The sequence below is a fragment of the Rana temporaria genome, chromosome 4 (genome assembly GCF_905171775.1).
Source record: "Rana temporaria chromosome 4, aRanTem1.1, whole genome shotgun sequence".
Classification (NCBI taxonomy): Eukaryota; Metazoa; Chordata; class Amphibia; order Anura; family Ranidae; genus Rana; species Rana temporaria.
The window spans coordinates 188288654-188303974 of record NC_053492.1 but is presented as its reverse complement, the minus strand read 5'-3'; the positions used below and the strand labels follow the sequence as shown (position 1 = coordinate 188303974).

Sequence of the window (15321 nt, the reverse complement as noted above, 5' to 3'; positions counted from 1 at the left end):
GCGTTGGGCAAACATTTTTTTTGGGCCCCCCTCCAGCTTATTTTGGGCCTGGCTGGTTCACATGTATGTGTTTTGCGGCCCTATTTCATGCTTGATTTGAATGGGCTGCCATGCCTTTGTTTCCTGCAGAAAAAAAGGTGCATTCAGCATTTTAAAAATATAGTTTCCTTGAAATCCATTCTGCTTTTGCACCATGCTACTTACCTGCAGTTCTTGCACACACAAACGCACTGTGTTTTTAAAAGCGTGACCTAAACGTCTAAAAATGCAGCAAGTTTGACAGTGCAGGAACTGCAGATAAGTCACAGCAGAATGGACAGACAGTGTTGTATTTCATTGCTTGATGGGCATAGATGTGCCGTGTGCGCAGCCTATTACATGATGCATGCACTTTTTATTGCAGGAAATGCAGGCATGGCGGCCCATTCAAATGAATAAGCTGCTGTGCCTGAGCAAATGTGGGCCGCCAAAACACATACATGTGAACCAGCTAGGCCCAAAATAAGCCCATCAAGCAGTTAAATATGAATGAATGAATGAAAACTTATATAGCGCAACACATGCAAACTTAATCGCCTCTGGGCGATATAGACAGTAATGCCATGTGCTGTAAATTATCCTGTGTCCTTTGAGGCCTCACTCAGCCTGGACTGCAGGTCTGGTCAGTGTTTTAAAAAGTTCCTCTATTTTACACATGACATGGCATGGGGATAGGGAGCCAGGGAAGGAGAAAGAAGAACTTACCTTGTCCTGACAAGCTCAGCTCCAGCCTCTGATCTAAATAATTCTCCACAGTCCACACACACTGCTAGCCGCTGCCTAGTTTCACTTGACAAAGCAGGAACCAGGCAGCACTCCTCTCCATTCCGCGGTCTCACTCCTCCCCTGCTCCTCCGATGTACACTGGTCACTAAACACTGCACGCATAGCAAGGGGCGGGCCATAGCGTCAGTGGAATTCAAGGCCCCACCCACCCATGGCCAGGGCCGCTACTCGATCTAAAAAGAAAGCAGCACTGGCTGCACACCGCTGATGATTTTCAGTGCCGATTTGCGGGCAGCACACGGGCATAACGGGCGGCTCTGCTTTGGGCCCCTAACAGTGACAGGGCCCTGGGCAGCTTCCCCGTTTGCCCTGCGGTAAAGACGGCTATGAATGGTGCAATAATGCATATTATTATAGCACTGATCGCTATAAAAATGCCAATGTCCCAAAAATGTGTCAAAAGTGTCCGATGTGTCCGCCATAAGGTCGCAGATCGCCACCATTACTAGTAAAAAAAAATTTTTTTATAAAAATGCCATAAAACTATCCCCTATTTTGTAGACTCTATAACCAATCAAACGCTTATTGGTTTTTTTTTGGTTTTTTTTTACGAAAAACATGTATTGGCCTAAACTGAGGAAAAACTTTTTTTATATATATATTTTTGGGGGATATTTATTATAGCAAAAAGTAAAAAATATTCATATTTTTTTCAAAATTGTCACTCTATTTTTGTTTATAGTGCAAAGAATAAAAATCGCATAGGTCATAAAATACCACCAAAAGAAAGCTCTATTCGTGGGGAAGAAAAGGACGTCAATTTTGTTTGGGAGCTACGTCGCACGACCGCGCAATTGTCAGTTAAAGCGACGCAGTGCCGAATCACAAAAAGTGGCCCGGTCATTGACCAGCAAAATGATCCGGGGCTGAAGTAGTTAATGAGACCAACCAGACAAAAGTATTTGTTAGACCAGGGTAATCTACAAAATTGGTGGAGTAACACTATGGCTGATTCAGGGCTGGCCCAAGACATTGTGCTTAAAGTTGTTGTAAACCCCTTCGGGGAAGTTACACCTACAGGTAAGCCTAGATTAAGGCTTACCTGTAGGTGCTTGCAATATCTCCAAAACCTACACAGTCTCGGAGATATTTGCAATGTCCCCGAGCGTTGCGGCCTTCTGGGCATGCGCCGTCTTGAAAGGGCACTCTGTGCCGTTTCAAGCCAGGGTCATGCTGTGAAAAGCGGCTCCCCGCGCGGAGTGAAATCATCGCCGCTCCGGCCAATCACAGTGCCGGATCGGCGATACCCGGAAGTAACCTCCGGGAGAGATGTCGCCGCTGGAGGGGGGGACGAGGACCGCTGCGGGGGCTTCGCTCTAATGTAAGTAATTCATAATGAGCTAGTATGCTAGTCATACTAGCTCATTATGTCTTTGTCTTTGTCAGACAAAAAAAAACACTTTAAGTCCAAGAATGAAATGCTAACTCCCCCCCACCCCTCCAATAAAAAATCACACCCACCAAAAGGCCCCAACATCCATTATTTTATATCATGATAATTAAAACAAATTTCCATTTATCAGGAAGTCGGATTCACATGCAACAGCACCTTGTCTACATGAAATACCATTATGTTCAATTCCAAACCACAAACTACATATCACAGACACCCCTCATCACAGACCACCTCATTACAGACTCCCCTCATCACAGACCGTCCCGTCACAGACCCCCCCCCCATTCATTACAGACCCCTCTCCATCACAGATCCCCCATCACCGACTCCCCTCATCAAAGACCATCCCATCACAGATCTCCCCTATCACAGACCCCTCTCCATCACAGACCCCCCCCATTGCATAATCCCTTCATCACAAATTCCCCCCCCCCCCATCACAGACTCCCCGCCCATCACAGACTCCCTGCCCATAACAAACTTCTCCCCCATCACAGACCATCCCATCACAGATCCACCAACATTCAGAGTCAGATACAACAGATTGTACTGCTAAAAACTATTAACTAATTAAACAGTCCAAAAACAACAAACCATTGACATTTTTTCATAACACATCTAAACTTAAACTTTGAAAAAAATTAAATAAAAATTTTAGTCTGCGTTGATGCAAAAACCTAAAATGGAAAAATCCTATAAGTGAACAAAAAAAATTCTGCTATTGTTGGTTGATTTTAACATTGGTTCTGAGCATCGGACTTTGTACAAAAGTCCGATGGCTTGCTGTACACATGGTCAGACAAGGCAGACTAGGCACCATCTGACTTTTATTGTCGAAAAGTTTGTCCATTTGCAGACTGAACTTTTTGTCCGATGAAACCCGAAAAAGTTGGTCCGATGGAGCGTATACACGATCAGACAAATTTGAAAACTTGTTGATTTTGAAGTTTGTTGGCCGAAAGTCCGACCGTGTGTACGGGCCATTAGAAGGGAAATCAAAGGAAAAGGTAAGTGAACCAACAATGCACTAGCTTAAAGGAACCTATTTAGAAAATAAAAGACAAACCTTTACAACCCCTTTAAGCACTGTTCAAATATGTTGTTTAAATGCAAACAGCACAAAATACATTTACTTAAAGCGGAGTTCCGGACACAATTTCACTTTTTAAATATAAATACCCCTGTAATACACAAGCTTAATGTATTCTAGTAAAGTTAGTCTGTAAACTAAGGTCCGTTTTGTTAGGTTGTTACAGCATTTAGACACTTTATAAAATAGAAATTGACTGGGGCCATCTTAAGTGTGGGCATCATGAAGCCAGACTGTATGAGTTCCTGGATTTCAGCCTTGCAGATCTCGCACATGCTCAGTGCTGCACAAGCAGTGCAATAGGTTTCAGATCAGGTTTCAGCACCTGTACTGTCCAAGTCACATGATTCTTCGAGACTGGGGAGTGCACAGACTCCTGGAAAGTTACACCCACTACATTCCCAGGAGTCTGTGCGGTGAAGCTTAAGCACCTAGGTGCAGGAAGAGGGAAGATTAACTATTCTGCCTAGCAACAACACTTTGAAGGCATCTAAAAAAAAAAAAATTCTTAAAGGACTAATGACATTTTTTTAAAACTACTGATGTAATGTTATATTTATGGGTGGAACTCCACTTTAAGCTAAAATTATTGAAATGATACTGGGACAAGGAAGCACTAAGGGCATCCTTCACAGGTTTTCTGCCTACATACTAACATCTTCAATTTACAATACGCAATATACAAAAATGACCAGTTCATTGCAAATCATTGTATACAGTATTTGGTTACCAATAATATCTAGTGTGAGAGCATTCCAAAACAATCCATTCAGTTTATATTCAATCAGGTAGGCTATCTTACTAAATTTACACTAGATTGTCCAGTCATGGAAGTGGCAACACTTGTGTCATCTCTAAGGTGATGGTAAGATTAATTGTAGCAATGCTTATTGATCCCTTCTGGGTTTATTGCACCCAGTCAATCTCTGTTTTCCCAAATAAGGATGGCCCCAGAGGTAACTACATAATAGCATGCATGTTCCACAAAATGGGCATGAATGTTTATGCATCATTAAAAAATAAATATATTTGGCAGTTGGCTAATACATGCATGAGCCTACCTGTAACCCCATGGTTACTTTTACTGACCAATATAGTGAGGGGAAATGAAGGGATTAAAGTAAGGCAGGTTTGGTACTTTGGAATTTGGAATGTTACCAGCTCAGAAGACCTGTTGATTCTTTTTAACACTTGCGGAACATGATATTCAGCTACATTCAGTAACACTGCAGTTTTTCTGACATTACACTATTACATTATAATCTTTCTCTAGAGCTTTATATGTTGTAACTATTCCGACTTCTACCCAATATGTTTCAGTCCTAAATCACATAGTTTATTTAAATGAAGAGGTGCATTAAATATTATCCTGTTTGTATGTAAAATGATCAAAGAAAATGTGCCATACCATTTCATTTTCCTGGCCTTCATTAAGAACCCCCTGTGTGGTCATTTCTGGGTGCTGTTCTCCAGTATAAGTCGCAAAGAGGGAACTTGTCTGCTCAATGAGCCTTGGGAGAATATAGCAAGTGTACACCCTCTCTAATCACCTCCTACAACAAACTCCACCTTTTTGTAGCAGCTCTGGTTTTTCAAGGATGATTGTAGGGAATATGCTTAAGGCATAGTGCTCATAGCATTCCTCTGTACAAGGTAACTGTTGGGAAAAATGTGAAATTTAAATATAATAAACAACTGTACAGTAGCACTACCCCTGAAGGAGCTGCTGGTTTGATTTGGGTGGCACGTTACCTCTGTATCTCCGCTGTCTAGAGTACTTGATGAGAGTTGTAGTAAGGGAATGTCTTTTCTGTGCTTTTATTACCCAGCCGGGTAAAAACAATTAAACAGTAGAGAGGTGAAGGGACAGCAAATAAGAGACAGTAGATCCAGGTATAACTGAACACGGGAAACAATCCTGCTTCCAATGACACTTTACTTTGCCACTCCAGCCAGAGAGGGTAAAGCACACTAGGACAGGCCTCTCTCACCAGCCTGGCAGCCAGAGTGTCATTCGAAGTTAGGATTAGGTCTCTGCCACAGCTCAGGACCCCCTCTAAATTGGAGACCCAGTCGATTACTGAGCCCACACAGTGGATCAATTTCTCTGGGCCAACGTGGTCCCGGAACCCGGAACACTGCTGCCCATGCACACCTCGACCAGGAGGGCCATATGTGGGGGTGTCGTGGAATGGCTACCCCAATGGTGGGCGCCACACAAGGAAGAACCTTGTGGTAAAGGCGTCTGCCCCCTTTATACCCCAGCATGCACAGCGAGGCGATCAACCCCCTTCTGGCCGTTAAGGAGTGGCACTCAGAGCACTTGACCATACTGCTGCCACCTGCCTTTCGGGGCACAGCCAAGCTACAGCAGAGACCCAAATTTACACAATCAGGCCGCGTACACATGGTCGGTCCATCCGATGAAGCTGACTGATGGTCTGATGTGCCTACACACCATAGGTTAAAAAACAGATCGTGTCAGAACGCGGTGACGTAAAACACAACGACGTGCTGAAAAAAACGGAGTTCAATGCTTCCAAGCATGCGTCGACTTGATTCTGAGCATGCGTGGATTTGTAACCGATGCTTTTGCATACTAACCATCGGTTTTGACCGATCGGTTAGGCGTCCATCGGTTCAATTTTAAAGCAAGTTCTAAATTTTTTGACCGAAGCATAACAGACCGATGGGGCCCACACACGATCGGATTGGACCGATGAAAAGGTCCTTCAGTCCGTTTTCATCGGTTTTGACGTGTACGCGGCCTCAGATGAACGCAGTGCTAACTATTTCTTTAAATTCTTCCCCTAAATTTAAAGCGGGGGTTCACCCTAAAAACAATTTTCTAACATTACATTGAGCTCAGTCTCAAAAAAATGTTTTGTCGTACATACCTTGTATAGCTATTTTCTTAGTTAGTTGTGAAAGCTAATAAATGTGCAGGTGTAGAAAGAAGTAAACCTCCAACCTGGATAGCTTGGTAGAAAGGCTTTTACCAATGTATCTTAATAGTTAATTTTCAGCAGATGTTGCTGACTTAAAGCGGTAGTAAACTGCTGCAGAAATAAAAGAATCACCTGTAGGACAATGCCATAATATGCTAGTATGCATCCCATACTAGCACATTATGAAATACTTACCTTAGAACAAGGCCCTTCTAGCAGTGTCCGGTCACTGATGAGAGGGCTGATATCTTCCCCCGACCTTTATTCCGGTTTCTCAGGCTCTGGTGCTGTGAGTGGCTGGAGTCACGTTGACGTCACTCTCGTGCATGCGCACAGGAGCCCTTGTTTCCGTCAAGAAGCTCTGAAGGTCCGGCATGGTATGCTGAACCTACCTGACATACACTGACTTCACCTACCTGACATACACTGACTTCACCTACCTGACATACATGGACCTACCTGACATACATGGACCTACCTAACATACACTGACTTCACCTACCTGACATACACTGGCCTCACCTACCTGACATACATGGACCTACCTGACATACATGGACCTACCTGACATACATGGACCTACCTGACATACACTGACCTCACCTACCTGACATACATGGACCTACCTGACATACATGGACCTACCTGACCTACCTGACATGCACTGACCTCACCTACCTGACATACATGGACCTACCTGACATACATGGACCTACCTGACATACATGTAACATTGACCTACCTGACATCATGTGTCACAGCATCCAGCCAGCCAGCCAGAAAGGAGGGGAGGAGAGGAGAGCCGCCCACCCATGCACTAGTGTTGTCATATTCTGCTCCCTAGTGCATGGTGTCGAGGAGGCTTGTAATTGACGCTTTATGGAGTCTGCGGCGCCTATGATGGACGTCACACGTCCCGCGGTCCTGTGATTGGATCTCCAGGACGTCCATCATAGGAGCCGGGTGTACCAAGATGGCCGACCGCTCTGGAGCTAGGCCGAAGCCGCGGCCTTTCCTAAGGCCGAGGCAGCGGTGCGCTCCGCGGATCACGGATCGGTCACGATCCGTTGCATCACTAGTGGCAACGGACGGCCGTTGCGCGGGCCACATGGCAAGGTCTCGGGGGCCGGATTCGGCCCGCGGGCCTTGTGTTTGCCACCCCTGAAGTAGATGAATATAGGTAAATATACCATAAATGTTGTTTTTTTTTTTTTTTACTCCTAAATAAGTTAAATTTATTAAAATAGGTTTGTAACAGAAGTTTTTTTTACAGATATTTTTACAGATATTACATAGAAATGTAGCAAACCATGGGAATTAGCACTTCACGTTTTATAGGATTTTTTTCCTATATTTGATTACTATCCATACATATATGTATTGTATTCAACCACATTGATCATTCGCTGCACCTAGGTGTTAATGACACTCGCGAGCGACAAATATAAATATTGATATTTACATTTATATCAAGCTTCGGCTTGATTTCTTTAACTTTACAATTTACACATGAGAAAAGTAATTATTTACATTCTTCTTTATATTCATATTTTAGAAAAACGGGTTTATTCTTTTACTCGATCGTTGTGTCCAATTTTTAGGATAAGGAGCGAGCGGTGGGGAGTGAGGTGTGGGCGGCAGGGGATGGACATTATGGGATGCATATTTACATTTGCATTTCCATTCTGTACATTTCCTCGTTTCCCTGTCTCGATTTTTCTACATCGTTCTTTCCCCTTTTTACTTTTTTTATACTTATTTACATATATATCAGCTATCTACACATATTCACACACAGATACTGTCACTTTACGGTTCATATTTTTGTGACTTCACCTTTTCTGTTAAATAAATAAATGAACCATGGACCTATGTTTAGAACATCTCTTTTTCACTCATCATTCACCATTTGAGCCCCTTTATGAACATGTACTCATATACATTATTATGATTATTGTCATATTCACCTTCACGTGTCTTATTATTATTATAAATTACACACTTTACATATAAAAATTAATTTTCTTTCCATCGTTTCTTTATTTTTCCTTTTCTTATTCGCTCTACATCATTTTTTAATTAATCACATGTCGTACGTTTCCTTATATAGATTCACACCCTCACTTTTAGACTTATCTTTACTATGGTCACGTATATGCATGTGATACCAATCGTCTTTGTTACAAAGCTTTACGGGGCTAATTTGAACATACATACACACACAATTATGTTTATCACCGATTTGTGTCATGAATGACACTCCTTCGTTCATTTGACATCCACATATTAATCTTATGTATGTATATTAGTTTCACTAGATTTTATTCAAGTCCCATTTTTATTGATTTCTATTTCATCATTTTTTGATTTAATTTGACTATTCGTATGTGTGTTATTTCACTTGTCCGGTCCATTCCTGCAGGTGATTGTCATCGCTACAATCAGCGATGACCAGTCACAGGCAGGGCGGACCACACAATGTTTTTAGATGGGTGTATATATTTGGAATGTGTTTCATTTTGTTTTTAGCTATAACTAAGCACTGAACCCCAGTGCGAAACGCGTCAACTACATACCCCACTGCTTGCTGTTTTTTGTAGTGCCTTCTTTCCTTTACCATTAAAAGGCTACCTTTTTAATTTTTTTGGTGTGCGGCTGGCCATATCTTCCTTTCAAAGTTTTTACGAGGTAAATGTGCCACCCAAAACAAACCAGCAGCTCATCCGGGGGTAGTGCTACACGTGGGGGCTCGTCCTGGATTTGAACCCAGGACCTCTCACACTGACCTAATTGAGAAGTTTATTCGAGGAATTGTCGTGGTGTTGGACTTTGCTGGTGAGGAAGGAGTTAACCTCGCCATTGGAGTTTGGGCGCATGTGCAGCGGAACCTTGTGTCCCTGCAATGTGCGAGAAAAAGAACTCGTGAGAAGTAGGGCGGGTTTGGCGCCAAAGGACAGAGTGATTGCCCGCCCACGAGAGAGAGTTGTGCAACCATGTCTGTGCCACCGACGCCATTTGAAAGGCTGAGACCCCCGATGTCTGTACCGGGAGTCAATCCGATGCCTGCTGCCACCGAAATCCATTTGACCGATACAGGAATCTGAATGAGGACCCAAGGGAAGTTCATCCTATTCTCCAGTGGTAGTGTAGAGGCCCTCGGACTGTCCTGCCCTCGCTGTTCGGAGCTGGCCATCTGGATCCTGCTATTTGCTCGGTGCAAAAGATGCCGAGAGTATTTGTTCCGAGTGGAACCACCAGCTGAGTCTCCCCGAGAGTCTCGGGTGGATTGGATCGCCGGAACGCACAATCACACCAGAGATGAACATCAGTGGTGCGGGCCAAGATGGCGGACCTCGAGGACCGCTGGAGGCGCAATAATGTAAAAATACGTGGCATACCTGAAACGATCGTACCTGCCGATCTAAATACCTATGCCAGAAAAATGATTTCATCGCTCCTACCCAATCTTCCGCCTGTGGAGACCGCCATAGACCGCATTCATCGCCTACCAAAGCCCTCACACCTGCCACCAGAAGTGCCCCGCGACGCTCTCATGAGGATTCACTTTTACCACACCAAGGACATGCTCCTGTCCAAATCCAGGCGTCTTGGAAAAGTGTAAAGGCAGACATTCCAATACTTTTGGTAATATAGTGTACATCATGTGAGGCAGATACAGAGCAACATGAAGACATGAAAAACAACTTGCACACTATCACGCTAGCACATGGCACAGTCAGCTGACCAAAACATTAGGCAGAGTTTCAAGTCCAATTTGTGATCTCTAATATATTTACCGTTATGTTATATAACAATGCAAGTGCAAATGTAATGGTACATTCTGTGTTCATGTAAAAAGCTATGATTGCAACCTGTTATTTAATTGGATGTTTTTAATTTTACACAGGAAACAAGGTAAGACATGCGGCAGAGATCAAGACTGAGACAACAGTGGCTAAAGAAGCAGGAACAGAGAAAGAAGAACAGCCACTTGAACGTGAACCAGCAGTCATCCAAAATGATGAGATCATACTGTCCCTGGTCCCTTTTCCAGATGAGGACATTAATCCTGACACTGACATGGTGACAAGCTCTGGTATGTGTGACGTGACCTACCTATTATGTAGAAGAGTTTATGTAAATTTTCTGTGAGCTGATTTTGTGTTCTTTTTTCGGGGTGGCAGAAACTGCCATGCTTAATAGCTTCACAGCACAAAAATTAACTGCTGAACTTATTGCTAGCAACCAGGGCCGGATTTCCACACGACCACCGAGGCCAGGCCTCGGGGCGGCAGTGGGTGAAGGGGCGGCGCCCACCCCCGCACTAACATAGCCCCCCCCCGCAGGCGGCGGCACAGTGTAATGTACTATTTTTCGCCGCCCGCCGCCGCCGCTGGAGGTCTGCGGCCAGCAAAGATAATGTCTCCGCCGGCAGCCATTTTACAGAAGACCACAAACGAGAAGGGAGCCTGCCGAGTGGCTACAATGTAGAGGTTATGATGAGAGAGAGGAGAAGAGGAGGACAGCACTGTGGAGGTTATGATGACAGAGGAGAAGAGGAGAGAAATGTGGAGGTCATGATGAGAGAGAGGAGGAGACGAGGAGAGAAATGTGGAGGTTATAATGTGAGAGAGGAGAAGAGGAGAGCACTGTGGAGGTTATGATGTGAGAGAGGAGGAGATGAGGAGAGAAATGTGGAGGTTATGATGTGAGAGAGGAGAAGAGGGACAGTGACACCTTAGATGTAAGGAAACACTCCGCTGGGGACAGTGACACCTGAGATGTAAGGAAACACTCCGCTGGGGACATTGACACCTGAGATGTAAGGAAACACTCCGCTGGGGACATTGACACCTGAGATGTAAGAAAACACCCTGCTGGGGACATTGACACCTGAGATGTAAGGAAGCACTCCGCTGGGGACAGTGACACCTGAGATGTAAGGAAACACTCCGCTGGGGATATTGACACCTGAGATGTAAGGAAACACTCCGCTGGGGACAGTGACACCTGAGATGTAAGGAAGCACTCTGCTGGGGACAGTGACACCTGAGATGTAAGGAAGCACTCTGCTGGGGACAGTGACACCTGAGATGTAAGGAAGCACTCCGCTGGGGACAGTGACACCTGAGATGTAAAGAAGCACTCTGCTGGGGACAGTGACACCTGAGATGTAAGGAATCACTCTGCTGGGGACAGTGACACCTGAGATGTAAGGAAGCACTCCGCTGGCTGGGGACAGTGACACCTGAGATGTAAGGAAGCACTCCGCTGGCTGGGGACAGTGACACCTGAGATGTAAGGAAGCACTCCGCTGAGGACAGTGACACCTGAGATGTAAGGAAGCACTCTGCTGGCTGGGGACAGTGACATCAGGGCTCCCACTCATTCTGCATTATGGTGAGTTGAACTATTTAATTTTATATTACATTGTAATAATAGATGAGTCTGTGATGGGGGATCTTTTTTGGGGAGCTTTGTGATGGATGACCTTATATGGGGGGTTTTTGATGGGGAGAATATGTGATGGGGGATCGGCGGCTGTCTCGGCTCCTCGCAAGAACTAACCCCCTTCATGCGAGCTCTCTCACATATGGGTTAGTTCTAGATACATTAACAAAACTTGTTTAAAATACTGTTTTACATGTGCCTTGTTTGGGGGTGGGGGGATTATTATAGTTTTGTGCTACAGAAAAAATTGATTTTATTTTTTTGTAATTTGAATAAAAAAAGAAGAGGTCAGCATGACCCAGTTAAAAATAATAAATAAAATAAAAAATTTCTGATAGAAATATGACTCCTGCCTTTTTATTCAAATATGTTTTAACCACTTGATAACCGGCCCATAGCCAAATGACGGCTACAGGGTGTTTTTTTAACTCTGGGAGGGCGTACATTGACGTCCTCCCAGAGAATCTTTCCCACACGCCCCCTGGGGCACGCACATGGGAACATCCGTGCTCGCCTGGCTTCACGGGACCCGGCGCAACACGGATCGCGGTAAAGGGCCAATGACAGCGGCCCTTTACCACGTGATCGCTCTGTCCAATGACGGAGCGATCACAAATGTAAACAAACCAGGGACACAGGGTCATTACAAGTTCATCGCTCTGCTCTCCTCACACCGATGCAGCGTGAGAGGAGAGGAGAGCTGTCCTGTGCCAGACTGTGAGTTTTATATTGTGCCCAGCAGTGCCACAACAGTGCCACAATAGTGCCATCTGTACCACAATAGTGCCATCTGTACCACCTGTGCCACCTCTGTACCCCCGGTGACACCTCTGTGTCACCAGAGTCACACCAGTGCCATTACAGTGCACACTAGTGCCACCCATGCCACACCAGTGCCACCTGTGCCCATCAGGGCCCCCTTTGCCCATCAGTGCTCATCTGCACCACTGCAGTGTCACATCAGGGCCCACCAGTGCCCACCAGTGCCACCTGTGTGCTAATCAGTGCCACCAGAGCCACACCAGTAACACTACAGTGCACACCAGTGCAACACCAGTTCCACCCCAGTGCCACCTGTGCCCATCAGTGCTGCCTGTGCCGCCTGTGTCTACCAGTGCCACCACAGTGCTCTGCAGTGCAGCCTCACCAGCCACCAGTATGGCAAAAAAATATTTTACTAGCGAGGAGGCCTACCAGCTTCTATGCATGACCGATGAGGGCAGCGGGGAGCTCTCTGAGTCTCAGTCCGATTCAGATTCGGCCTATGAACCGTTACAAGCAGTGGGTCTGATACAGAATCGGAAGAGGAACATGTGCCCGTGAAAATAAGGCGTTCTGACGTGGAGCAGCAGTCTACTACAAGCAGCGCAGGGCCGTCTACCTCGAGAGCAGTGCCGTCTACCTCGAGAGCAGTGCCGTCTACCTCGATAGCAGTGCCATCCACCTCAAGCGCAGTGCCACTGCAACAAAGCCCAGGCACCAGTAGGGTGTCATCTCAACCCCAAAGGGATAAGGGTCATGCCAGCCTCCCTATGCCCTTCAAAACCCCCTGTGGCTTCCCCCTAATTCCGGAGGAGCAAATATCCCCTCTCTTACCGCCCAGCCTGGCGTCCAGGTGAACACCAATGATTTTTCCATGCTCGATTTTTTTTATTTGATTTTCACCGAAGACTTACTATCGTCCATTGTGGCCCAGTGCAATCTCTACGCACAGTAGTATATTGCAACCCTGATTCTAGTTACGCCCGTCCCTTTGAGTGGAGAGAACTAACTGTAGAGGAATTCAACATTTTCTTAGGCCTAACTTTTAATATGGGACTCACAAAAAAAGCAATTGTACTCCTATTGGTCTACCAAAGCCATCCACCACATGCCAGGCTTCTCATCCCTTATGCCAAGATCAAGATACCTTATGATTATGCGGTTCCTCCACTATAATGACAACACCCAGTGCCCTCCCCGAAATTACCCAGCTTTTGACAAACTATTTAAAATTCGGCCACTCCCAAATTATTTCTCTGAAAAATGGCCCCAGTTATATATCTCCGAACAGAATATCTCTGTAGATGAGCCCCTTGTAAAATGTTCAGGCAGGCTGGGCATCAAACTTTGTGACTGAGCCACCGTTTACAGCTACGCCTGCCTGGTGTAAGAAGGCAAGGATTCCCAACTGTATCCCCAGAGTATATTGGAGCCAGTGAAAGAGTGGTCTGGGAGTTTGTCTATCCACTCCTTGGAAAGGGATACCAACTTTATGTGGATAATTTTTATACCAGCTTACCCCACTTCTGCAATATTCACCAGATGAACACCCCAGCATGTGGTACAGTAAGAGCCAATAGAAAGGGCTTCCTGCAAAAAACTTGTCAATTAAAGGCTTCGACGAGGGGAGACGGCATCTTTGCAGAACCAGGAGCTACTGGCTGTCAAGTGGAGGGACAGACAAAACGTCCTTGTGCTCACATCAATCCACAACGACACCTACGTGGAAGTCCTCAGAAGAAACGGCCCAATCCAGAAAACAGCATGCGTCTATGACTATAATTTGTTTATGGGGGGAGTGGACTTCAACGATCAGATGATTGAACCCTACCTTCCCACAAGAAAATCCCGCCACTGGTATAAAAAAGTGTAAATGTATTTTTTCAGTTTGGCCATATATAACACTTATGTTATTTACCAAAAATCTACAGAGAACCCCGTATCCTATCTGCACTACCAAGAAGAAGTTATCTCTGCCCTTTTGTACCCTGAAAGCCCACCAGAAAATATTCGCTCTGATTCCATGAGCAGACTCCACGAACACCACTTTCCTGAGAAAATCCCCCTTAGGCAGAAGCTTGGTTGTATAACAGGCCACAGACATCAGAAGAAATGCCGGGTGTGCTCCAGAGGAGGAGTCAGAAGAGACACCACGTATTATTGTCCCGATTGTCTTTCCAAACTGGGCCTCTGTATAGGTTACTGTTTCCGCCGTTACCATACTTCTCCACATTCTTAGGGAAGTATGGTAAACGTAATTCTTATTTCCTGTCATTTTCCTCCACACCTCTTATGCTACTGCACTTAACTGTACATAGCTATGCCTTCTCCGGAACCGACCCTGGCCTGTTATACAACCATAGGCATGTGCATTTCGTTTCGTTCCGAATCGAAATTCGGACGAATTTTTCATTATTCGGACATTCGGATGCATACGAATTCCCGAATTGCAATATTAATGAATTTACCGAATCCGAACGAACGTTTTCGATTCCGAATCGAAAACCCGCGGACGAAATTCGATCGGAATTCGATTTTTTTATTTTTTTTTTCGAATTCCGATCGAATTTCGTCCGCGGGTTTTCGATTTGGAATTCGAAAAACATTTTTTTATTTTTTTTTTTGGAATTCCGATCGAATTTCGTCCGCGGGTTTTCGATTTGGAATTCGAATTTTTTTTTTTTTTTTTTTTTCGAATTCCGATCGAATTTCGAAATTATATTCGAAGAGAGAATTTTCGAATTTGACCGGATTTTTCGAAATTCGGTCGAAAACTAACGAGTTCCGAAAACGAATTTAACACATGTAACGAACCTAACTTAACAAAATTAATTGAATAACGAATTAAA

At 44.8% G+C, this 15321-nt stretch overlaps 1 protein-coding gene across 1 annotated transcript in view; it reads right to left on the bottom strand.

Moving 5' to 3' along the window:
- LOC120936835 (probable cation-transporting ATPase 13A4) overlaps positions 1-4881 on the bottom strand; it is a 177865-nt gene extending 172984 nt beyond the window's left edge. Inside the window, exon 1 of the mRNA XM_040349541.1 lies at positions 4720-4881. Coding sequence (XP_040205475.1) covers positions 4720-4764 — 45 coding nt within the window. The 5' untranslated portion in view covers positions 4765-4881. The remainder of the gene's footprint in view (positions 1-4719) is intronic.
- Positions 4882-15321: the final 10440 nt, after the last annotated feature.